This window comes from Haliaeetus albicilla, chromosome 11 (assembly GCF_947461875.1).
Source record: "Haliaeetus albicilla chromosome 11, bHalAlb1.1, whole genome shotgun sequence".
Lineage (NCBI taxonomy): Eukaryota > Metazoa > Chordata > Aves > Accipitriformes > Accipitridae > Haliaeetus > Haliaeetus albicilla.
In genome coordinates this window covers 1,705,181-1,731,906 of record NC_091493.1, presented here as the reverse complement: position 1 = coordinate 1,731,906, position 26,726 = coordinate 1,705,181, and the positions used below count along the sequence as shown (strand labels likewise).

The 26,726-nt window shown below is 38.3% G+C and overlaps 1 protein-coding gene across 4 annotated transcripts in view; it reads right to left on the bottom strand.

The window, feature by feature from the left end:
- Positions 1-26,726, bottom strand: part of TET1 (tet methylcytosine dioxygenase 1) — an 80,441-nt gene that overhangs the window by 32,861 nt on the left and 20,854 nt on the right. For all 4 annotated transcript variants that reach the window (XM_069795768.1, XM_069795769.1, XM_069795770.1 and 1 more), the window contains 3 exons: positions 12,337-14,872; positions 11,022-11,112; positions 10,305-10,398 (listed from right to left, as the gene is read on the bottom strand). In XM_069795768.1, coding sequence (XP_069651869.1) covers positions 10,305-10,398; positions 11,022-11,112; positions 12,337-14,872 — 2,721 coding nt within the window. The remainder of the gene's footprint in view (positions 1-10,304; positions 10,399-11,021; positions 11,113-12,336; positions 14,873-26,726) is intronic.

Sequence of the window (26,726 nt, the reverse complement as noted above, 5' to 3'; positions counted from 1 at the left end):
GATTTTGCTTGATGTGCTTACAGGTCAGATTTCTTACTGTTTTTCTAAGCAATGGACCTAATAAGGCTTTAGTTGACTGATCACTTCTTGAATTACTCTTTAGCTGTCTCCAGTTTGTTTCTTTATTTCTATTCCAGTTTCTGCAGCTTGAAATTACTGGGGATCGTTCCAAGATCTTTTCACCACTAAACATCCCCAAACCATACAGTGTTTTAACCAACTGCACCCCCATCTACTTTATGGAAACATCACACTTGTTAAATTCATAGAACAGCAACACTGCCTTAATGATATCATCAGGAAAGCAGCATATATGAAATCTCAGCCTACACTTTAGTTTACTTCATTCTTTTCAGCATGCACTTGTCTGTGTCCTCCTCAGTAAGGCAAACAGAATTAGTATACTGTCACAGCCACAGAGAATACGATAATAATGCAATTTATTAATCAATTCTTCATGCAATAATTTAAAATGTGTATTTATTTGCTATTGAAAGTTTGCAAACGTAATTCCCAGTGTACTTACTGTTTACCTATGAAACACTGGGATACCAAATATTAAGTTAAACATGCAACAAATAGAGCAAGTTGTGAATGTTTCCCCAGGCTGTGAATAATACACAAATCAGCTGGCAAATCTTGTGTCCAAAAATTGTTGGTACTACTCATGATTTCTGTGATGTAAGTTAACAACAGTGATACAGTAAATAATTTAATACCTCAGTTTGTTTAATTTTGGTCCCTACTGCATTTAAAAGGAATGAGAAAGTAAACATTTGTTAAGTGGTGGAACTTCAAAGCTAAGTTTTTAAAATGGGAAGAGAAAAACTTTTCCCCTGCAATTACTCTTCCACAAAAAATAACCATGACTTCTTAGTGACTCACATAGAAAAATAATATAATGAACAAAACAAGCTTGTAGTAAGTTTGTAAAGTAATGTCATATGGTCTTTTTGCAGGTATGTAGGGCCAGATTACCCCTGAACTCATTTCAGCAAGCACTAGCTGTCGTCAGTACTAAGTATCCATCAAAAGATAATTCATTAAAAATGAATTATCTGTTTCAGCTGCAACGCAGCACTTCTGGAAAGCAACAGACCTAACAAATTCCCCCATAATGCTTGACTGATACCTATCGGCCCCGTTCTGCACTCACAATAACTGGACATGAAGTTACACGCTACCCACTCCCTCACCTGTTTGTGAACATTACCGTATCTAGGACAAAAGGAAAAACTGAAATGGGACACACCTACTTCCAAACAGTTTTCTTATGCACACACATATGTGGACATACAATACCACAAGTATCATCCTTGTAGGTTGCTGATTTCGGCAGGATGCTCATTTATTTTGATCATTTTCAAACCCAAGTTTTGTACATCCCTTCTCTGCTGGAGTCAGGCACCCACCACTACCACTTTCTGTGCCATGGCTGTTCTGTGTTATTATGGCTACCCATGTGTCTTTGTTCATGTGTATATCTATAAGAAGGCAGCAGCAATTCAAGTAATTTATTTTATTAGCAAGCCCAGATAGTCTCAAATGGCAGAATCTGAGAATATGAGCAAGCCTTCAAGGTGAGCCACAGCCAGTCAGCTAGGACAGAAATACAATCAACAGCTATTATGGCAACATACCACAGATAAGCCTCTGTTTCTACAAGCCACAAAGGTAGAAGTTTACCCAATTTTCTTAACAGAAAGCATGAGCCAAAAGCTAGAGTCTATTTATTGAAGAGGTGCCATATGCAGCAGAATTTGCTCCAGCAATTTAGCAACAAGTTATGGGATAAACAAGAGGAAAAGTTAGTTCTTCACTCCCTCACATACAAGGATAGCGAAGAAACAGAAAGGGAAGCTAAGAATTAAAGAATACAACAAGACGAGGTCAGAGAAGTGCACTGTCCAGCCTTATCCTGATCCTTAGAGTGACTAAGAGCAATTGCCTCGGGATGAGTAGTCAGGAAGGCACTCAGATGCAGAGATGCTTCTCAACAACCACCAGGCACCTTCCAGCCACTTGCCAGCAGCTCCCACGGGGGACGTGCTCTCTCCCAGCTTTTGAAGGATTTGCCTTCTGTGCATTTGTCCACTCACTTCTAAATCTATGCAGTATTTTACCATCTGCTACATCCCTGGGCAAAAATTAATTCCAGACTATGTGAAAGAAGAAATGTTACCTTTTCTTTGTCCTGAGCTCGCCCCCTGCTAGTGCTCTGTAGTTTTGATATAGGATGAGACTGTGAGTAATAGATTGCTATTCAGCTCTCCATGCCACCAAAGGCTTTAGAGACCCCTGCTTTCTCCCCTTCCCTCTCTGCCAGCCTGATGAGTGTACCTCTACCTGTCTTTCCCAGTTCTGCTGTGCTTTCTTGAGTTGGGGGACCAGAACCGGACAGTATTCAAGATGGGGGTGCAGCATGCTTTCTCACCAAGGCATAATTACGTTTCATGTTTTCTTTATTCCTCCCCAGTAATTCTCACCAGTTTCTTTTGCTGTTTTCATCACTACTGAACACCGAAGCTGATGTCTAATGAACTATTAGACCCAAGCAGTAACACTCAACCTAGCATGCATCGTTGTGTATATGAAACTACAACACTGTGCTTTTTGTGTAACCTTATCAAGTGAGTTTTATCTATCATTTTTTAGTGGCCATTCGTTCTGGATCACAAGTCCGTCCTGCTCTTCATAGTACCTGTCCCTCCTCTTCATTATCCTGAACAACTTTGTATCATCAGTTTGTCACCACAGGGTCTCCCACATATTTCAAATCATTTCTGAATGTATTGAGCAGCATCAGTAAAGTTATACTATCAATAAAATCTGCTTCGGCTGTCCAAATGCTCGAGTTCTACTTGAATTATTTCTTCTAGATTGCTGAAGCAACTGTCTCAACCCTTGGCAGAAGCTCTAGAACAGGGAATAAGTACACTGTGAATAAAAATTACTTGATGTCCTTAAACGTAAGCCAGTCTATCTAAACTAGCACGTACATGACTTATGTAAGTAGCTAAGACTCAGACTGCAGAAGCTTAGCATACCAGATGCTGAATTACCACATGGATGAGAAATTACTTTCCAATCACCAGAATAGCTGCGTTAACTTTAACATGATATAAACCAGACACCACTAGCAAATAGTACAAAATTTTAATTGCGAGTTAAACCCACTGCTATAAATTACTTGATGAAAAAAATAATGGAACCAACAAAAAGGTCCTTTTTGTGTTTATTCCATCTCCACATAGTTCCACTGCAATAGTCCCTCCAGCACTCTGAATTTCTTCAGTAAAATAGCTATGTCTCCTTTGCAGGATATCAGAAGTTGATTTTAAAGTGAGAACATAGCCTAACTGTTCACTGTAATTTCCTGAATTAGGTGACTCATTTGTAACAGTTTGGCTCCAAGTTTTCTAACCTGCAGATTTTGCCTCTCTGCAAAGTCTGTGCGTGCATGGAGTCCTCTCTGCACAGCACAAGATTCTCTGCCAAGCTACAATTCCATAATAACCTACACCAGCGCAAAGTGAGAGCACGGTGCTGTTAAAACCTGCTGCTGTTTTAGCAGGTGATGCTGTGTAACAGACAGCAGGAGAAATGTCCTTGTTTGCCACAGAAGCGAGTCTGCCCTCCTTTTTCCTAAGTCACCCCTACACACACATTACACCACATTAAACTCTTTTCTTACTGGACAATGTTATATCCTTTTATTCTCAGCATATCTAAGAGATATTAAAACAGAAATATGTTCCACTTCCCTAAATTCTCTCTTCTTGAGTACTAGCAAACTATATCGAAAGAATCAGCACAGAACAGTTACTGTCAATCCCAATACTATGGAGTTACTTAGCTATTTTTACAGGAATATCACTGAAGTGTGATATCTGCAATTATCTGCAAACACCTTTTTTCAAGTTACTACTGGAAGCAGTATCGTACTGTTTACAAATGAGCAGACTGCAGCATACATAGGTTAAGTGATTCCTCTATAATCATGCAACCAATACTGCAGAAATGAGGACAAAATTCAAGCCTCAACTCCCAGTGCCCTCTTACCCTCCTTACTCCCTCAAATTTCCCTTTCTGTTATATTGCAGGCTATGGTAAACTGCACTTTGTATGTTATAGATGACAATAAGAATCTACTCTCTCAGTTTGTTCAGGCAACCCATTTGTTTTAATTAAAGTAGTGATAATGGCAACTTAAATGCTTGCTCTTTTATAATACTTAACTTTACCTTAACATAGTTTTATTGTTTCATGTCTACTCTATTAAAATATTTCAGTAGTTCTTCATATTAAACAATATTAAAACACTTTTATTTACTTCAGAAACCATGTAAAAGTTTCTAATAATTTTGAGTCTCAAAGCATCACAGCACTTAACAAAGAACGGCTTTACTTTGGATAATGTTACAAACATTTTCATCCAAAATAATTTTCTCTAACTCCTCTAATTCTGTATTTAGAAGGTATGTCTCCTAGCAAGCAGGAAAAATAGTGCCTGCACAGCTATAGTACCTGCTACACACACTAACTTAATGTATTACAACATTATGGCAAGAAAGTGATGCTCTAATACAACGTGGTCCAAAAAGGTGAACAAGACAAAACCCCCCACCAACCACCTTCTCCATGTGCTGAAATTAATTTCCTTCTAGACTTCTCCTATGGAGAACATCATTTAATCATAAAGACGGTTTAATAAATGAAATAAAACCTTGAAGTACAGTAAGGTGTTCAAAGCAGAATGGAGCTGCACATTCCACTTAAACCTGTGGCCAGGGGACAGTCAGTCCAGCAAATATTTACTTTAAAGCCCTTTTCAAATATATTTCAAAAAATCCTCACTCTATCATGTTCCAAATAGCATGACAGCTTCACTATCCCCTAGCTAGCAGTGCTGTACCAGACCTCCTGACGATTTCACTGCCAAGCGGCAGAAACAGAAAATAAGCATCAGAGAGTCTGCTTACATGTTCTTGACTTCCTGATAAAGTGGACCTCTTGACAGCTGGGTTGATTAGTAATGATCATCCACTGCAGAGCAAAGTACCTGGCTCATTCGTCAGTTCATGTTCTTTAATAAATTACGCATCTCTTCTAATACTAACAATAACTCATACGTAGAGAGCCTAGAAAACTGGAGTAACTTCTCAGTTTTCTTGCTTTTTCAATTCCCAATTTCAATCACTTTCTCAACTCAAGCTAAACTAGCAAACTGAAAAAAATCATCTTCTCTGCATCTGTAAAAGAATCTATTGTTAGTAAGCTCATTCAGCACTCAACAAATTGTAGTTTCTGGCATTTAGCTACAAATTCCTATCAGTTCAATGACCTATAAAATCTTGATTACAACAGTGGGTTATCTAAGCATTACTTTTAAAAAATGGATTCATTTCAGTGGCTAATATTATGTTCAGGCCTGTACAGGACTGTATTTTCAAATTTAACTATATTTTAAAAGTATTTGTAATTGGGGTTTTCATCCATTTTTAATCCACCTCTATTTTTTTATTATTTATATATCCTACTAATAAACAACCAGCACTACAGAAAAGATAATAAAGATCTGTCTGGTTATAAATATAAAACCCCCAAAAGGCAGACTGTACAGAAGCGAAAGAGTTTGAGAAACTACTTGCAAAAGGCACAAAAGCCCCATAATACTATATCTTCCAACAAATTAGGGCCACCAGCAGGCTAACAGAATCTGAAAGGTCAACAGATAATCCAAGTGCTTATACAAAAAAAAAAAAAAAAAAAGGTGCTCAGAGAAGATAAGGTTCAAGATGCAAAACCCACTTATGCTGTGTTCACAAACAAGTAGTCTGGGAAGATTCCTATGTCAGAAACCTTCACGGGGGACAACCAAGGATTTTTTTCTGAAGTTAAATCCCTGACAAAAGTGGTTAGAGGACAATAGTGACAAAAAACCCCAAAACCAAACAACCGTCCCCCCTACCAAACAATAGCAATTTGCCAAGTTCAGATGATATCCACCAAAGAAACTCAAGGATGAAACAACTGAATCATTAAATGTGATGTGCGTTGTCTTGATTTATAATACAATAGTACCAGAGGGCCTGAAGATTACCAAGAGGATACCACTCTGTAAAAAGACCCTAGAAGAAATATGTTGATTCGGTGGTCACATTAGCCTGGTATCTGTGTGGGGCAAAGTAGTGATCACACAGAAAAGTGTGATGCACAGGGAGAAGTCAAATAAACTTTTCTGAAGTGAAGTCACAGCTCAGTCATACTGCAGGTCTTTCTAGATTTCCAGAAGCCCTTCAGTAAGGTCCCTTAGTAAAGGCTCTTAAAAAAAAACCCTCATGTGTCTTGGGACAAATCAAAAGACCACACATGAATAATTAGTGAAAAGACACAAAACAAAGGTTGGTATGTCCCCAATGGGAGCTCTGTAGAACTATGTTCAAGCCTGTGCTCTTCAGCATGTTTGTTAAGGGTAAATAAAAGGATGACATTTGTTGATGACACTAAGCAATTCAGAGTAGTGAAGACAAGCACAATCTGCAAACAAATGAAGGAGTTGTCCATACTGCTGAATGGGCAGTAAAATGGCAGATAAAATTCACTGTAGATGTTCATATTTAATGCACATGGTGAAAACAATTCTATTTTTAGATAGAGATGGACTCTGACTTGGCCATTACCATGCAGGAATGAGAATGTGGCGTAATGATAGAAAGCGCTATGAAAATACCAAATCACTGTTCTGCAAGGGAGAAAAAGCAAGAACAACTGCTAGGAATTACTGGGAATAGAACACAAGGCTGAAAACATTATGCCAACATTTTAACTCCTAGCATACGAGAAGAGGAAGGAAAAGGAGAAATAAAGATGTCAACATTTATGAAAGGCAACTGAACACAGACACCGCCTCCAGCTCAGGGAACCACAGAGCTATGAATTACTGGAAAAGCGAGTCTTCTGGGAGGCAACTGCCCTGCTCTTACACCCTTCTGCTATCAGTCAGTGCTGGAGACAGGACATTGGCAAGAAGGACCTCCACCCTGACCTGGCCATTTTTATTGCTTATCTCTCATCTTTATTCAGAGCTGGAGCCTTAACAATTACATTGCAACTCTGAATAAAGACAACAGATAGCAATGATAGCTTAGTTGATCTAAAGCAACAACCACTGAAACCAGGAGAAGTAACTCAGAGGAAATGGGTTTAATCCAGGAAACATTAAGACCCGAAGCTGACCTCCTCTGAGGTCAGTGACATGTATCTTTGACTTCAGTGCAGCAGGATGATGCCTACAGTGAGTTACTCATGGACAACTAAAAAATTCATAAACTGTTTCACATAAACTGAGGTCATTGTAATTCACCATCAGACATACTGAGAGCAGAAAAAAACCCAAACCACACAACACACCTGTTACCACCTAAAGCACTGATAAAACAATGGGACTGATATGAGTCAAGTCACTTGTCACTGGCTGGTTATAGGGGATGCACAGTAACATGGAACTTTTTTGTTATTAACTTACTATGAAGAAGTATGATGAACTTGGACAAAGCAAAAAAGTTAAATAAATCCAAACAGAAAAGAAAGAAGAGTACATTTACCCCAGCATATGTCACAGAACGGTAAGTTATTTTCTAATCACATAGTTATCACCTACACAGATATCCACACATCCGAAATCTCTGGTGCAACACTATTAATTCTATTTTGACATAAAAATGAGACGATACAATTTCTGATGAAAAAAAATCAGAGGTCAAGCAGTCTCCTTGCCACCGCATGTAGTGAAAACAATAGCGAACTCATCTTCACTGTGCAGTTTGCTTATGTGGGTGTCAGTCTAATGCTTACACATACAACTGTCAAAAGGTTTCAAACTCTAGGTAGTATTTACTGAAAATATTTAGGTTCAGCTAATAAGAGCATTCTTGTCCACATCCAGAGGGACGAAGTATCACCCTGAAATATTATATGTCAGAAATATACAGAGGAGACAGATGTTTATTTCTTCTCAAAAGAAGACTGAAAGAGAAAAGATTCTGCAAGTTTATGGTAACCTGAAATCTAAGGAAGAAACTATCGGCTCCTTTTGGGGAAAGGAGTCTGTCTCAGTAAATGTTTAACACACCAGGCACATTAAGAGAAATGGAGCCACTTAAGCGAAAACAATTTAGGAGGGAATCAGTATTACAAAATGCAGTCACTAACAGAAGAATGTATGAATACAGGTATTTTAGAAAGCCTCCTTTAGTCTTAAAATGTTTCTAATGAACCAATAAGACAAAATTATCTAGGGAAATAGGGAAAATTAATTGGGAAAAATAGTTCAATATGATCAACACATACATTCAATTTTTTCTTATCATATTTGCTTCAGCAGAGCTCCATCATGGTGCTCTCACCAGCAAGTCTCTCAGGAGCCCTAAGGGCAATAGCTTGTCCATCTGCAGAGCAGAAAAGAGTCTGTCCAAAACTACACTGTATATGAGTAAGTGAAAGTCTCTGTGCAGCTGACAGAACCTTGTGACTGCAATTATCAGAGAGCACAGCAAACTTTTTCCATATGCTTTCAAACAAATTTCACAATTATGTTTCTTTGGTCATAGCCAAAACCCAAATATGCTCCATTATAAGGATTAATATTAGCATTGCCAATGAAAAGTTAATGCAACACATTAAGAATACCAACCCCGAAATGTGGATTTTATACAGGATGAAAGAGTTCTACAGAGGAGATTTCAGTGATTTCCTCCCTCTCTTGTAATAAACAGTTACACAGTAACAGCAGACTTGGAAAAGCATTCATCCTCTTTAGGTCTGAACTTGCACACAAAAAAAGTCACTGCTGCATAAAACAAGATTGGAACTTAAGTTAAATGAACATTAAAGCTTACTCTCGCAAACACTTTACACAGAGAAATGTGAAAATTAACTAACTGGAGAGCACGTCCCCATACCTTAAAACCGCCTTTTCTGTATGCATCCGAGTGCTTTCTGTCATATTGTACACACATGTTGGACACCTACAGCCATGCACATATACAATAAAATCTATCATTTCTGTTTTACATAAAAGACAGTATGTTGATACTGGCAACAGAAAAATGAACATTAAGAGTCAGTTTTAAATGCCCTCTTCCTTTCAATTGCTCACAACCGTTTCTAAGACAAGATTTTAAACTCCTGTCCTCTGTTAAAACTGAGTCTTTTATTTAGTTGAAACACTGAGAAAAATCATTCCATTCTTTTTGGGTCAGTTGTTTATTAAATTAGTTTTACCATTTTTTTTCTTGGATGCTGATTCATTATTAAATATTATCTGAAGCAACATGCACATATGGGATTCCTTTCTGAAAAACAGTTTATGTATTGAGTATGCAAAACACATTTTGACTGTCCCAAACACAAGCAGTAAATGTTTAGCATGCAATACCATTCACATACAATATGTAATGTCATTATTTTTGTCATGTAGTTACAAACACTAGTCTACCAACTGTACAGTTATCTTCTTTTTTTTTTTTTTAGTCCGAAATTCCTAAATACAGCAATAATTTTTTTTTCTTTTAACAACCAAGTTCTTTTATTATTTTCCAAAACTCAGTTTACAAGATTTCCATTCTACTTTTTACCTCCCTCGGTGGTTTCAGCAAAGATTAAGGACAATCAATTCTTTCCAAGCTCTCTCCTGGAGCTTGTGCCTGTTACCTCATTTCCTGGCTCCTATGAAGCAATGTGAGACAAGACTTTGGTGAAAACTATCACCATAACATTTACATTTCCAAATACTGACTTCAGTTCCTCAAAAATAGTAATGAACTCCATGGCATATGAGATTGAACTTCCTCATCTCACACACTCTCTTTTCTTCAGGTGTTCATACAACTGGGAAGGGTTTTAAGAAATGTTACTGGATAGTTTTCCAACTCTCCCAAGCAACTATCCCGTCTTTTCTCTCTTTCACACTTCCCAATAGCATATTTCAGCAGACAGTCCAACTTTTGGACACTATCAGGGTCTTCTTACCCTTGATTGGGTCATCTCTGCTAGCTCTGTTAAGCACCTCTCTTTCACACTCATTCAAACCACTGCATAACATATAGCACCACACCTTAAATAAAATAAAAAAAAAATAATTGTTTTCCTTAGCTTCATCATTCAGGCAGACTTGTAGATCAATTAAATGAAAAACCAGATCTTAGTTAAAGATCAGATTATATTTAAGCTCAAGGACTACACATAATTTTATATTTAAAGGCCACGCAAAGCAATTTTACTGCTGTAACATAAAAACTTACCCACTTGGCAATTGGACACCCCTGAGAGCTTTTTCCTTCCTTTCCTGTATAAACCACTACCTCTATTCTTACAGCGCTTCCTTTTGCTCCATACCTGCATTTAAAAAAGTTCATGAGTAAAACAAACTGCTGTGGACCACTTTAAAACAGGAAACATTTTCAATAAAACAAGAATAACATTTATTTTTACCGAGAATGGAAGAAAAGCAAAATGTTTATAATGTCAAAAAATACTTTTGAATTTAAAATCCTATTTGCGAGAGTGATTTTTGACATCTCTCTTCTGATAACAAGCTTCTGCTGCTAAGGAAACATTATCTGGGGGAAAAAAATGTTACCTGCATGTAAATCCTAGTACACTTAGTCACTAAATGTGACCTTTCTGTCCCGTTTGCCACAGCTTTTTCATATGCAGGACACTAGAAAACCTAATTCTGCCAGCTGCTCACCTCTGTCATTCCTATTGACTTCAATGGCACCTAAGAGCACACTGCACTTGAAATTCAACCCTAAAGTTGCAAGAGCTCAGAAGAGGCACATGAGTTTGGAACTGAAATGCTAGTGCTCACCTCGTGCACATCTGAACAGAAAAACACTTTACAAATGAGTACCGCAAAAAGTTTAGAAAAAAATAGCATCTGATTTCTCACAGCTCCTCTTCTTTCCTGTTTAGACAGTTAAAAATACCGTGGGCATTAAATGCTGAATGTTCCTCACCTGTTCTCCATTATTTCTCTCACAGCAGCAACACTTGGTCCTGTCCCGAGGTGTGTGTAATATGGGCCTTCATCTTTCTCTATAATTTGCTCTGTAAGCAGGTTGAAAAAACTAAGTTGGCACATACAAAATTTATTTACACCATTACAAGTAAGCTTAGAAATGGTTTAAAGAAACATCTTCCAAATTAAACTACAATACCTAAAATCTGTCCCTGAAACGTAATGAATAAAGACTATGACAGATTTTTCTCCGCAGAAGCATCAAAACTATTTTATACTTGTTTTCTCCTATTAATCTGCTAGTATTTTTTCTTTATGTTATAAAGTAATCTTAATATAGTAATATTTTGCACTCTTTACAAATCTTCATTACAGGAGCTAGCATGTATTGACTAAGTAAGCTTCCCCATATCCTTGTTGAGAAGAAAACATTATTAATTCATTTTAGACAAAGGAGAATTAAGGAAAAAAAAATAACTGATAGTCATCAACTACAGAAAAGAGAACATAATCCAGGCTTCTTAACTAGCACTCTGTTGATCCAGAACATTAAAGCAAAGATGAAACAATCTGCCTGACTACAATTTGTTGTTAAGTCTCTGACTTGTTTTTCCATCTGTGCGCTCTGATAGTCTGAAAACACAGCATGTCTAACACCATCAATCAAGCTGTATTTGCAAAATCCTCAATACTGAGTTCAGTCTGACATCTCATCCTGCAACACAAATGATTATGTATGTGGCCTCACCTGAACTCCACCTTACCTGTCCTTTCTGCAATAAGAGGCCTTTGACATGGACTCTTTGAGGCAAACTGACATCGGTCATCTGGACTAACAGTGACAGTAACAAGACAGCCCACAACTATACCCTGCCGCCTATCTAACAGCATTTCGGCAACAATGACAACATACTGGATAATTTTTGCTCAGCCCATCTCAGGCAAAAACTAGTTCTAGACCATAAAAATCAGAATCTGATATGCTGCAGATAAATTCACATAGAGCACAAGTCAGCAACGACAAAACAACAAATAGAAAAACTCCTTTTCCTCCTAGGTTTTAATTAAGTAGAGAATTTAAACCTGCCAGTTGCAATACCAAAAATACTCAATTCTGCTGTGCTTTGCAGGCCCAAAGAACGCCAGGCAAAAGTTACAGAAAGGGAAAAGATTATTTCCTCCCATTTCCTAACGGTGAAACACTGATCCTTTTGCAATAGCCAAGGATCAAGTACACTTCCTCACGTTAAAGGAAGCAACATAAACACACCTCCATCTGAGAGGTACAGGCAAAAGTTCGCAAAAAGACTTACCAACACAGTCACAAGTTGGCAATTCAGATTGTCCTTTTTTTGTAGGTGTATCTATTAAATTTTTTGTAGGGGTATCAAGAAACTTCATAGGTGATTCAAGGAAACTGCTGAGCGTGTTTTTTGCTGGAGAACACCCTGAGTCGCCTGTGCTCTGTGGGTGGTCAGTACCCAAACTGGTTGACGTCAGAACGGTCACTTCGCCCGCACACTCCATATTCCTGAGAGCTTCGACAGAACCTGGTACCTGGGCCCCACCACAGGGAACAGGCAGCACCTGTGACTTCGGATCTACTTGTTGTTCGACAGCACCCTGCTGAACATAGGTTTTGTCTTCACTACGCATTTCGTTAGCTCTCAGGTTAGACTGATTAAAAGTTTGAGGCAAAGGATGCGTCTGACTGACATTCGCTGTTTGCTGTACCTGAGAATTACATTGTTCTGTAAACATCTGTAGGTTTTCACTTGGTCTGTTCAATAAGGATGCTGTTTTCAACTGTGAAACAGCCAGAGGATTACGGGAGGACAGCTCGCTATACTGGTTACGTGCAACAACTTCATTTTTCAGTGGATCAATGCCTAGTGGGTCACTGGAGCCTGCAGTTTTGATTTGCTCATTCACCACTTCACAGCCAAACAACCTGTCTTTTTTTTTCTCTTGCGGTACCTCAGGTAAACATCTATGGAATTTTATCTGTGTTTGTGGGAGAAATAATCTAGTTTTTTCTTGTGATGCTAAAGTATTTTGATTCAGTGCTCTCTGTACTTTGGTTCTTGGAGATTTTTTTTCAGATGGAGCTATTCTGGAGTCCTGTGGCATGGTTTGACCAAGCTTGTGCAGTTTTGATGATATCCAAATGTCCTGTAACTCACTATGCTGGCATGACAACAGCTCTAGCTGGTTTTGATTATTTTGTTGATAGCGTGCTTCTTGAGGCTTCTTTTTGTGTCTTGGTTTCCATGGTACAGCATTTCCTTTTTTATTTGTTGGCTGTTTTTGCTTTAACATTAAGGAACTATAATTATGCCTAAAAAATACAGACTCTTTTTTCTGCAACACATCTTGGTTATATTTTGGCTGCCTCTCGTGTGATATTAGATTAAGCAGTGATGCCTTTATGTCATTCTTCTGCTCTGGATTTGTCTGGTTTGATTCAATTAGTGCTGCAAGTTGGGTTAGTTGTGTAGCTACATCCTCTTCATCCTGGCTGTGAATTCCTCCTTCTTTAATCAAAGAACTAGCTTCCAAGTTCAAATCTTTACAGGTTGGCTTTTGTTCTAACTGGCCAAGAGTTTCCAAGTTGTTACTTGTTTGCTGGACATTACGTGAAGCACTGCAATAGCGTGCAAGGGCGACTGGATCATGAGTATAATTTTTCTTGGTAGTATATCCTGAAAATGACTTTGCATTTGATGTAAAGTCAGATAAAATTTTGGTATCTCTTGAGGATAACTGTAATTTATACATCTCGCCAGCCAGATTGGCAGGTTTATCATGCAATTCAGAAATTGAACTTTGGCCATTGTATAACACTGCCTTATTAGGGAGCTGCTTCTGTGAGTGACCGCAGTGAGCCAAGAGCTGTTGCTCATTCTGTAAGTAAGTGTCTTTAATTTCTTTTAATGCAGAAGATGTGAGGGAGGATGAGATATCCCTTTTATAACTATGGAGCAAGTTGGAAGTTGTTTCTTCTGTATGTTCAGTACTTTCAGTTTTAGCTGGTGAAGTTGTTTCTAAAGGGGCTTCGGATAACTGTGTTAAAGCTTCAATAGCTACAACCTGCTCTACAGTTAAATTTCTGGTTTTAATCAGGGACAAGAAAGTCGGCTGCAGTGAAGAATCTTCATGCTGTGTCTCTGTGTTAGGTACTTTAAAGCCATCCTTCCCTATGTGCACTTCCTCTTCAGGCAGTGGAGGACAACACAAGCTTTCTTGCAGATCTGAAATGGAACCCGCCTGCAAAACTGACTTACCAGCATCCTCAAAGATGCTGCAAGTGCAGTTTTCCTCTTTCATTAAAACATTTCCTTGTTCTTCTGGGTGAACACAGCCAATGCCAGTCGTCAGAGTGTTTACTATGTTATTCAGATTGGTACCCTTCATCCATTGCATATGGGAGTTGCTTGTCAAATCCGTCCTTTCCTCTATGGATACTTTTTTCAGTGAAGCAACTGCTTCCGGTGGTGAATAATGTAGGGGTTTTATGCCATTTTTGATGGTCTGTGCAAATGATTTTTTTGGCTCAGCTAACTGACTGGGAGAGACTGCTCTTTCACTGTCTTCAGCGTTTTTCAAGTGTTCGTTGCCTGTCACAGTTCCATGGATATCTCCGTTGACATGGACACCAAAAGATGGCTTCTCGTTATGTGCCCACTTCTCTGCTTCTAAGCCTGTCATTCTTTCTTTCTCCTTAGACTGCACATTTTCAATGGGTACTGTTTGGTTTGTTTTCACCCTGTATTTTTCACCATGACCACATATACTGCATTCCATGAGTTCTGGTCTGCGGCCATTTACTGGTTTGTTTTCTAAATTTGCCTATAAAATAATAATAAAAAAATTTGTTGTAACAGCTGTTCAAAAACATTAAAAATAAGAAGCATAAGATTTACAGCAATTAAACCCTACTTTGACAGATATGAGGAATATCCTAATGAAGCACAGGCACAGACAATGGAAAAAACCCAGGAAGTCATAAAAAACCCCTGACGCCTAAAGACCCTATCCATATTTATAGCTATTTTTCCCCACTCTTGTGAGGGGGGCAGAGGAAGAAAGTGTGTGCGTGGGGTGGTGGTGGGAGACCAAAGAAATGAATGAACAGATAAGGGACGTTAGCATTTAGAATCAGATCTAAGGATTCAATTTTTAATGAATTTGCCTAAGGAGATGAAAGTCTCCCTTGAGTTCAAAGCAGGACTGAAATCTAAAGGCTTGTACCACAGAAAGTTTAGTAGTAATTTGGTATAATTACACCGATTTGGCTAGACCAATAAACTGATACAACACTTGGTTGGACACTCTAGCAATCAATGGCTGGTTTTCAGGCTTAGTTTCAAGTCCTCACAAAATGACAAAACCTAAGCTGAAATGGATAGTAAGCCAATTAATATTAGCTCACCTGAAAGTTACCCTCTAAACCCTGTGTTTAGCTTCTGTATTTAAATAGTAACTTCAGGTTTCTGAACAGCCTCTCATGTAAGCTATCCTTAATAGCATTTTAGCAAATTCTAAATTCTAATATTTGGTTAAATATACTCTTCATCTTCGCTAATATTATACAATTCATGTGGTTGAAGCAATGTCAAAATTTAGAGTCAGAATACTGTGTCCTGGAAAGAATATGTATATGGGCCTTAAGGTACTATTATGGATATGAAGTAAGGAGTTATGCAATTTAAGTTAAAAAAAAAAATTAAGGCAGGAACTCAGGCAGAAACAGCAATAAAGGCAGGAATCCAATTTTTATTACGTTAATGAAATTTATTCTATATTTATTAAAATTTCTTTTAAAAAATAATTTTAAGTCACAATAGACAGTGCTGGTACTTAATAATATTGTAAAATCTAAAAGTTATTTAAATAATCTGTAGCCTTAAGCCCTACTTAACAAGAAAACCAGTACTGCTTTTCAAATCAGATATAAGCAACACTACTGGTTAATTAACCATACGGTGGCACAGTACATCTTAGCAGTTCCCAGAAAATAGCAGCCAGTTTAATATAAAACATTCAGTTAAATCACACATGCTTTTGTGGTCATACCAACTAAAGTGCATGGACTTCTCTGAGAAAATAACTCAGAAGAACAAATGCAAAATAGATTTATGATTAATCATAACCATCGAGATGGTATTGCCAGAAACCCCCCAGCAAAACAAGGCATACGGACTCAGCTCCATCTGAAGCCCGACTGATAAAAAACAAAACTGGGAATCCATAGCATGCCCTAGATATTATGAGAGGTATCATAAATTCTCATGGAAATGCTATGTAAAAACACGTCCAGCACCTAGGCAGCTAAGTCAAACCTATGGAAATTACATTAAGAAAGAAAGATACCTTATTTAATGCTTTTTCATTACACACAGATGCTGACTAATGGTCTGTGAGCTTTAACTCCTCTGGATCCTGGTGATTTTCAATCAATGATCCACAGACCCAGGGGATCACTGAGTAATTTCTAAGGGATCCACAAAAGCAGTTAAGCAGCTCTTGTTAGCAGGGGTAAATGCATGACACAGGCCTCTGCAACCATACCAGAAAATATTTTAAGAGTCCACCATGGAAAAGTAAAAACCCACAATTCTATACCTGTGCAAAAGCTGAATTTCAATTACCTTAATTTAACTTCAGAAAAAAATAAGATATGAAATTTCTGGGTTTTCCTTCAGCAAAAGTATATCTAAGATCTCTATCACTCCAAAAGTTGTCCCAAGCATGTAAAATTGTTATAAAATATGGTTTGATTAGACAATTAGGAGGCTGAGGAGATAGAAGCAAATAGACGAAAATATTCCCCAGCATTTATACATTTTCAACATGACAACACATTTTTGTATTCCCTTCATTTTTAGAGGGTGGCACTCACTCCATTTAAAAAAAAAAAAAAAAAAATCTAAGTCTGGTAAATTGAGAGCAATGAGAGCTGGTGGGGAGGATTCATCCATGATCAGCAGAGATGAGAAGATCTGACACAGGGTCCACTGACAGCACTCAAAGTGCAAAAATGTCATCACACTCCTCTCAACCATGTTGTTCCTCAATAAAATACTTTCATCTGACCAAAAAGCAGTGCTACGTTTGAAAATACTCAGGATATTCCCTAATCTGCTAGTAATGCACAGGTGCAGTGCTGTGTCCCCATAAGACCCCAGTGATCCCAGCAGTAAAGTGGGATTACTTTTAAAATAAAATTATTCCTCATACATCATAATTTCCACTAACATTACTGGAAGCTGCCCACATGCAATGAGGGAAGAAAAAAGAACCAGATGAATCATATCATTGGCATGATTTGGTTCATATTTTGTTTTTCCACACAAAGAATAAATATTATCATAAAATCAGATATATTTTCTTTTAAATCAAACTCTCTTCCTTTTGAGCACTACGTTGCTTTTTCTCTTCTGTTACTGAACTGCAATGAATCCTAAAAAATACCTTTTTCCTTCCTCTCTTTACCAGACTTTTCCAGTGGCCTTTTCTGTTTAATATATGAAGTTATTGTTTCCCAACATAAAAAGAAACGCAGACATACTAGCAGGGGCAGAGCTCATTTGATTCTTTTCCTCAATGCAAGTCTGGCAGACCAAAAGAAATAGCTCAGCAAAAACCTTTTGCAGCCGAACAACCTAGGAGCAATCTATCTTTAAGTCCTGAATCAGGACTCAAAAAAAATGTAGGCACTACAGACAAGGGTACCACAATTCCAAGTAACAGTCTTAAAATTAATGGAAGTTAAGCACAGAAGTCTGATCTGATTGACTTCTAAATCTTTTACACAAGTGTAATGAAAAGCTGAAGAATAAACCGGATCAATAAAAGTAATTTCCTCTCTTCCTCATTAAGGAGAGCACCACTCTGTCTGGAGGCATCAAACACCAACAAATCTCGCTCAAGCTTAGATTCTGCAGTAGTTAGTGCTATAAGGCCCCAAACCATACAGTATAGTCTGCCGTAGCCATTGCTGTATTACTTAAACTTCAACCAGACATTATCTCGTATATATACACACACACACGTACGCACACATATATATACACACACAGAAAATTCACTCCATGAGCTAATGCTTCCAGCACACATAAAAAGGCAGTTAGAGTAAATAATTTCACCATTCTGAAAAGGGTCAGACTTCAATATTAAGTTTTCTTTTAACACAAGATGCCTCTGAGGTAATGCAAAGACTTCACCAGTTCACAATCAAAATACAATGCTAAAGCTACCCTAAAGACATTTCCACATCTTCTGTACAACAGAAAGCAGGCCACAGGTTTACATCTCTTGCTTCAGACCTCTATAGGTGGTAACAACACATACTGTACTAAAGGACACAACCAGAAACAACTACTCCCATAAACCAGAAGTAACAGATGATGCCCAGATCAACTACTGATAAAACGGCTCTACGAGCAAGTTGTGACAAATCACAAGATAACCTATGCCAAGTCCCCCTAACTAGTCCTCCCTATAGGATTCTGCCCAGGTCCCCACAATACAGTACTCAACACATCAAAAAATGATTGCACCTCCTAGCTTGTGCCAATAACCAGGATGACCAGAAAGGCAGTACTTCCAAGGTCACAACATTCACCAACATAAAAGGACAAGTGGGTGAGAAGTGCTTGCACTTTGCATCTCTTCCATTGCAGTGCAATGGGTAAGTTTGGATCCTGCTGCAGTGTCTGCAGCCACGTAGCCAGCCCCACATGCCCTTCCACGTTGGCACAGAGCTGGCAGCTCCTCAGAGCTCAAATACCACAACAGAAGTTTTCTTTCAGAAAAACTGTTTGGAAAAAACCCCAAACATACTTCATCTAACATTCGAACAGGGTGTTTTCTTCATGGTCCAACTGTCAGATGTCACTGCTTCACCAAGAGATAAGAAAGCACCAGCCAGCTGACCAGCAGCAATTTACTCCTATGCAATTTATTCCTACCTTGCAGCGTCTGCTCCCCAGGACATGCAGAAACTCAATGGAATCCAGGACTTGCACTGTACGGGACCAACATACAGGCATAAGGAGATAAGATCTGGACAGGACACGGGATGGGGAGACAGAGAGCACAGGTGTGGAGAAAGAGTTGCTTATGCTGACTGCTATGCAGAAAGCCATGCACTGGTTAGAACAGAGACGAATGTAAGGCAGGATGCTGTGGAAAGTAAAGGCCACCTTCTAAGTACAGCCAAGTTTTTTTGCATTTCAAAATAAACACAGATACAATAATACATTTAAGGATAAACTTCTATTTTAGACCACGCTACTTCATGTGTGACTAGCATAACGCAGACAACAGCAACATGCTGTAAGTTGCTGCCCAAGGCTGCAGCCTGAGCAGGTTTCCAAGCAGGCTACCAGGAGAGAGAGAACAGCTGAGTAGGGGCCAAGCTGCAAGCTGAGGCATATTCCCGCAAACCTCACCAGAGGCATAAAGCAATTACCACCACACTTGTGTAAGAACCATGGATGTGAAACGGTCTCTTAGTATAACGCAGTTATACAGCGGCCCAGGTAAGGCACAATTTCTATAGGTCTTCATCCAGAGAAACAGACTGGGGCCCTTTAATAATGTAACACAGCCTGCATATACAAGATGTTTTGTTCTTCAAGAGAACAACGTTCACAGACGGCACTGAGGGACAGGACAGGTAATAATTCTGCATTTTAGAAGCTATTGCGATCAAAGCAAATAACCTCTACTCTTGGCAAAATGACAAAGACAAGTTTTAGCAGAGAGGCTGGTTTGTACAGAAACTCAGGGCAACAAGAGGTTCTGCAAATCCGGAGAAAGTGACCTGACCTAGGATGTGCAGCAGAGATCGCTTAGGATGCCCAGGCTTTCCTGGAGGGATCCCCCTCACTCCCAACTCCCTTGCCCCTGAGTATCAAATCCACCCAAAGCCACCAACTTCAGTATCACAGGAGGTACCACTTCGCACTGAATCTTACAACAGCTGGGAAGTCTGCTCTAGTTGATGGTGGTTTTTTTTTTCATATCCGTAGCAACAGCAAAGAACATTCTCCAAGCTACAGCTTAGCTCTCTCCTCAGTTTCATCTCCATTTATATCCTCTTTGCTATGTTCTTCAAACACTAGGCAGCTTTCCCACCAGAAAAGTTCCTTATCTTGTCTTTCCATGAGGAATTAGAACATTATGGCCTTGAAGTCTTTACACCTTTGCTCTCTTCATTTTCTCTCCTACACTATTACCACAGTCCTGCCCACTGTGTGTAACCACTTCAGTGAGACCACTTACAAAGAAGATCTCCAGTATCAGACCCTAAGGATGCACTTACTAACAAAATGAAAAACTACAGGATACTAATTCTAGCTCTAAAGGCTTCAAATGGTGACCCCCAGAGAAAAGTATTTATTGGATTACTACTTGGCAATAGCCTCTCTCAGCCACGAATTTAAATTTTTATTTCCATCAACCCTGAGCTCTAGGTTGTGAAAGCTACAAACAGGAGCAAGAAAAAATACAGAGTGAAGGACAGCCCATTCTCCTACACAGGCACCCAAGAAGTAGGTGTGTTAAGAAAGAAAAAAACCCCAACCATTACAGTACTTTGTCTGCCACAGAAGCAAACAAAAACAAGCATCTTGTTTGGTGGCTTTTGTTTGGTTTGGTTTTGGGGTTTGGTTTGGTTTGTTTTTTACTGGCATTTTGAATGACCCAATCATTTGTCTTCAACATTGAAACTGAGCACTCAAAGAGACACTGGCAGCTCTGGAAAATATAGCACTCAATTAAGCCACAAAAGAAAAATGATACAATCAGCAGTAATATGTATTCCCTAACACAACCTTCCCCTAATGTGCTTTAACTCAAAAGCAGAGATGAAAGAAATCCAGTCTTTGAATTTATCCATCCTAGCTAATGTCTCTTGTGGTCTACTCATTTATGAAACCATCACCACAGCATTAAGAAAGTACTGCCTGGCCCTTAACTGTAAATGGAGAATCATCACAGCGTAACAGGGTCTTCAGGGAACACATTGCAGCTATGTATAACATTTTTAGCAATGATCTGAAAGAACAGTGAAATTAATACTGGTAGAAGAATAACAAATAATTAAAAGATCAGACATGATGCTTCCTAAATTAACTGGCAAGCCAGCTGCAAGCACATTTCAATACAGCTAAAGGTGAAGTTGTGTATCTAGCAGCAAAGACATGGGACTATATTTACAAAACGCAGGTTTTATCTTAGAAAGCAATGCCTTTAAGGAGAACATTAACATGGTCAATAATCAACTGTGCAGTAACTATAGAAACTCCTATTGCAACTTTATGGCCGAAAGGGTTAGTGAGATTCTTGGGTGCATAAATAACAATATAATTAGGAAAAGACGGGTTACTTTCTATCCTGTACTTGGCACTTTTGCACCTGCTAGTGGAATAAAGCGTCCAGTTCTGGCATACCCAATTCAAGCAAGACATTGATATGCTGGAGAGGGCTTGGAGGACCATGAGAATGACAAAAGATTGAAACATCTTGAAGTGAAAGCCTCAAGTTCACTCTCTACAATTTACCAAAGAAAAAGAAAACTGAAAAGCCACAAACTGCAGCTAAGTCTACGTGGAAAAGAAAGCTGATAACAGAAGGCTCCTTGTTCTAGCAGACAAAAGTATAACAAGACTCAATGACTTTAAGGCCAGAGAAGTCTGGCCTTGAACTAGGGTGCACATTTTTGCAGAGGGGCAGAGAAAGAGTAAAGAATCTTAAGCATCTTGTTAGGTGTTTTGATGCACTTTTCATCCTTGGGAATTTTCAAATTCAAGTTGAGCTATTTTTAAAACATGATGCTTAATCCAAATAAATTGATACAGTCTTACAACCTCTCAGCAAGTGATCACAATGATCTTGCCTGGGTTTACCACAGGTGAACCAAACTGATACAAGTTAATATTTTTCCTTCAGTTTCAGTTCAGTAAAGATCTGAACTGCTAAGGTAACAGCATTAACATTGCAGTTCCTATGATCTAACCAGGAAGATACTCAGCCCCTTAATCTAGGGCCCAGTTCAAGTGCCTAACCAGCTGTTGTACAACCAATTATATTCTTTACAAGTTGCTACATGCCGGTAGCTCTCTCAGACCAGATCTGCTGAGGCCATACAAAACTGTAAGTTAACAATGCTAACCAGCCCTCGCACACCTATATCCTATTTTCCCCTCACTCTGAAATATCAGCACTGGTCCCAAATACACACTGCAACAAGTCACACACAAGTCTTCTCCAAATTTAAACATTTATATTATGGGTATATTCTAACCTGGTTTTAAAGCTGATGAGAGGCCACAAGACTAAATGGAAGAACTAATACTCTTGAACGATAGAAAAGCCATAACGGGTACGTCAGAGGAACAACTAAAGGTAATTCAGGTAAAAGAAAGAAAAATAGTCATGTTGATCACTTAAGCGACCAAGCTACAAGGCTGCAGCACTATTCAGGATTTTGCATCTATGTTTTGCTTATTCTCATGAGGAAAAAAGCCTAACAAATGGCAAATTATGTTTCTCTTCTGTCTCGATCAGAGCTAGCACACCTATGGTTTTAAATAAAGCTCAAAATGGAATTTACACTGTATATAACTTCCACTCTTTAAAGGAGTACCAACTTTCACTCACATACTGGAATAACAGCAATGATGTTCTGGAGCAGCACTGCAACAGTGGTGGTTGCGTTGCAGAATTCAGACAGTGACCATCTGTCACAAAAGTAAATGCTTTACATTTTTAAATACACAGAAATTTTTCCTCTTATTCACAAGTTCAGCAAAACCTTTATTTTAGGAAAATTAAACATAGATCCAAATTTTACTACAGAGCATCAATTAAATTATAATACAATACAGATGATGCCAACAAAACACCAACCGAGAAAGGAATTCACAGTCACGTGTGAAGACACGAACCACTCAATTTTAAGTCAGCCTTGAAAAATCCTAATATTCTAAAGGGACAACAAGAACAGCCAAATATATTCGACATACTGATTTTACGTAAATTAATGAAAAGTTATTATTATTAGTACCTTATATGTAATTTCTGTTTTCTTTTTTCTTGATAGTGGTTATGTTTCATGTATTTGACATTTTAAAAGAAAACACCTTTATAAGAATGCATGGATTCTTCTTACCTCCCAAACAAAACCCTATAATTAGAAATTTATTTTAGCAGGAATTAAATCTTTTGTTCTTCACATAGGCAAGGCTCCTACTAATGTCAATGGGAGAGTTTGCTGGAGTAGTATCTGCTAAATTACCTTTCTCATACTCAGTAACACTAAATATAAAAATCTTAGTATAACATCGCAGAAAGAAAAAAAAAAATCACAGAAGTGAAAATCTGCTGCCACTCAAGTTAAGTTTGGGGCTTCTCACTGGTTTTCTCCCACATCAGTTACTAAATGCAAAAACCAAACTTGCTTAGCAATACAATATTAGATTCTAAACAAGTAGTGCCCGTTTTCAAAGGATTTTCTCGATATTCCTGTCTATAAATGTACGGACAAACGGCAAACTGACAACAAATTTCTGGAATTTGCAAAGCCATCTCAATTATTTCAATGCCTACATTACATACACCAAGTGTAAGTATTCAATAAAGCTCATAATTCAGCAGCGAATACAAATAATATCAACTAAACATACCTGGATTAGGAAACCAGTGTTTATTTTGTAATGCTGTAACTTCATTAAGAGTACCTAAACAATGTATCAATACACCTATCCAACTGACCTTCATCTACACACATACATTTTCCTTCCTTTCCACAAATTATGTTACTTTTACTGATTGTTCCATGGTTTTTGATCACAAACACATTTTCTACCTTTTTAAGAAGCTCCACTTCTAAATCCACTAAAGTGGAAGACCCGACACTGCACTAAAACACAGAGTGACAGTCAAGATCTACAAATAAATAGTGATTCAAAACGTGCAAAATCCCTCCAAAACCACTGTAATCACTAGGTTCAGGCCGGCCTTACTCAACACTTCCCAGCCTCATTGTGCCTCTGCCTCCACCATTCCCTGAGAAGAGGAGGAGTGGCATTGTCCACCACAGCAACAAATGATTTAAAACAGAAAACCCTACACCTCCCTGTCCTCTCAAAGGACAGTGTCCCCTTCTTCCCTCAACATTTGGGGGAGTTGGGTTGTGGGGGCAAAGAGTAGCATGATGGTGCTGCTGAGCAAGCAGCGCAAGGGTCCTGAGGAGGTGGTGAATGGGAGAGGGAGCAGCACTGAAGTAAGGGAGCTCTACAGGAGTAGGGGGCAAGGGAAGGAGAGCTTCTCTGCATCCTGTCCAGCTCACTCTGCACCACAGGAAGAAGTCCAGAAGGAACAGGCTTCAACTCCCCCAGAAACTGGCTGGAAAAATTAAGGATTAGAAAATTACTAGGGTAAGATTAATAATTTACAGACCATTTACAAAGGCCTTCTTTGTTAGGACTCCATTCAAAAAATGTCTACATACATGAGTAATCTTAGCAGTACTGTACAAACAAAATATGGAAGTGCTTCATATGTTCACGAGTGCATTCATGTGGAAGTGCTGGAAAGGCTGCACGTGGAAGTGTGCTACCAAATTACAACCATAATCGTGCCTGCTGACATCAAGTGAGGTGTGTGAGCCTACCAAGAGCAAAAAAAAATTTAATCCCATTTAGACAGACACACATCCAGCTTGAAAAAGGTCAAAATTAGAAGAACATTCCTTTCAAAAAATGATACCTAGATTTTTTTAAACTAAGGTAACAGCTAAGGTACCTATTTATCTTATTTCTAAAAATAAAAGTTAACTAATTAGTGTAGGCCACTCACATACCAAAAGTAAGCTCCCCCTATCAAAAAAAGGGAGCAAAAAGGCACGTAAGAAATAGGCAGACACTTTCAACCAGTACTCAAAGCCATTTTAATGGGTATTTGCTGAAGGAATACATTCCAATGTGATAATGTCCCTTCAAGAAACACAAAGAATAAGATAAGTATTTTCTGGACGACATCCTTTCCAACTTGTATTACACCATTCTGTCTTCTTCCTCTGTAAAATTCCACTGCAGTGCAATTCCATCCACTGACTTGTTCTTATCTTTAAATTTTAAAGGGGAAAAAAAAGTAATAAATTTTAATTTCTTCCAGCTAAATATTCTGGTAGATATTTTGCACTAAAACATACACCATAATTTAGAATAAATGTTCAAAGTCAGTTCAATCCATGCTCACTCAAAGCATTATCATGAACATTAGCAGCTACTTTCCTTAACTCTTAACACATATATGACCTTGACAAAAAAGTGGGGTTTTAATTTCTTTAAGCAGCATAACTAAAACTGCATCGTAAAAAGGGCAACAGCAGGTCTGCCAAACCAACTTTATATTTTAAAGTCATTTTTGATAAGACAGACTATGCTTTGTATGTGTGGAACAGAAAAATTAAGAGAGTGCTCAAGTATATATCTGTAGCTTTGATGGAAATGAAACTTTTACTGGTTCCTAACATGATGTTTATAAACCAAAAGTTCTAGATACTGAGTCATCTCTGGCTTTTGGCTTGGCTTAAACAGAACAGACTCTACAAAGTTTAGCAGGCATCGTTCGCACTTTCCCGGTGCACACGATTACCATTATAGTGTTTATGCATAAACAGGCAAACAGCATCAGTCAGAACAAAAAATGTGCATGCAGTTATAATACTCACTTAGCACTGCATCTATTATTCTGGATCTCTCTCACTGCCTCCTCCCTTTTTTTTTTTTTTCTTTTCGCTCTCTTTTTTTTTTTTTCTTTTAATATCTCCATCAATGCAGCAAACATCTGCAGCCATCCAAATGGTAGCCTTGGCTCCACAGAACCTAGTAGAAAGATGACTGACTGTACTTCTTCATCAGCTGTATCTTGATCTGTGTGAGGTTTTCTTACTGGTGCCACTGCTGTCTATACTTGATAAGTGTAGATTCCGCTGACAATGGGATGCCATGTTCAACTGTCCCATTCTTCTGAGCTCTGTGTTAATAAACTTGCACGTGGCTGCAAACATTTCCCCACTGTTAAGGAGAGGTGCACTGCACTGCCCAAACTGAGTGAGAACACTGCTAAGTGGCTAAAAGGAAAATGATAGTAAGTGAAGCAAGATGTATAACAGGCCTCCTGAAATGCAGGCAAATGAATTTTTACGTATGAATCACTTCTATATAGACTTTGCATTATCAGGAATAAAATCAAAGAAGTGCCTGCTTAACTGGGGAAAACACATAATATGAATGGTAAGAAAAACGATGAGTATATTCCTTCCTTAGTATCCATTACTATGAACTCACAAAGACTCTTTCTTCAATGAGCATTTGCTTGCTAGAAGTAATGAATATTTCAGATGTTCTTTCAAAATAAACATGGAGAACCTAATACAGTATTTATGGCACAGAGGAATTTCCTCAATGACTCCTCAAATAACCAGAAAGAAGCATTAAAACACAAGCGTGGAAAATGACAAATAATAATTGAAAGGTACAGTATAATAGTATGCATTACTTTTAGTCTTAATGTTTATATCTGTCCAACCTGTTTTCAACAGGAAAAGCACTGCTTATTTTCAGCCGGTAGAGAAGAATTTGTAAATATGTTGGTCCTAAGAAGCACAATTAGAAAGAGCACTAGC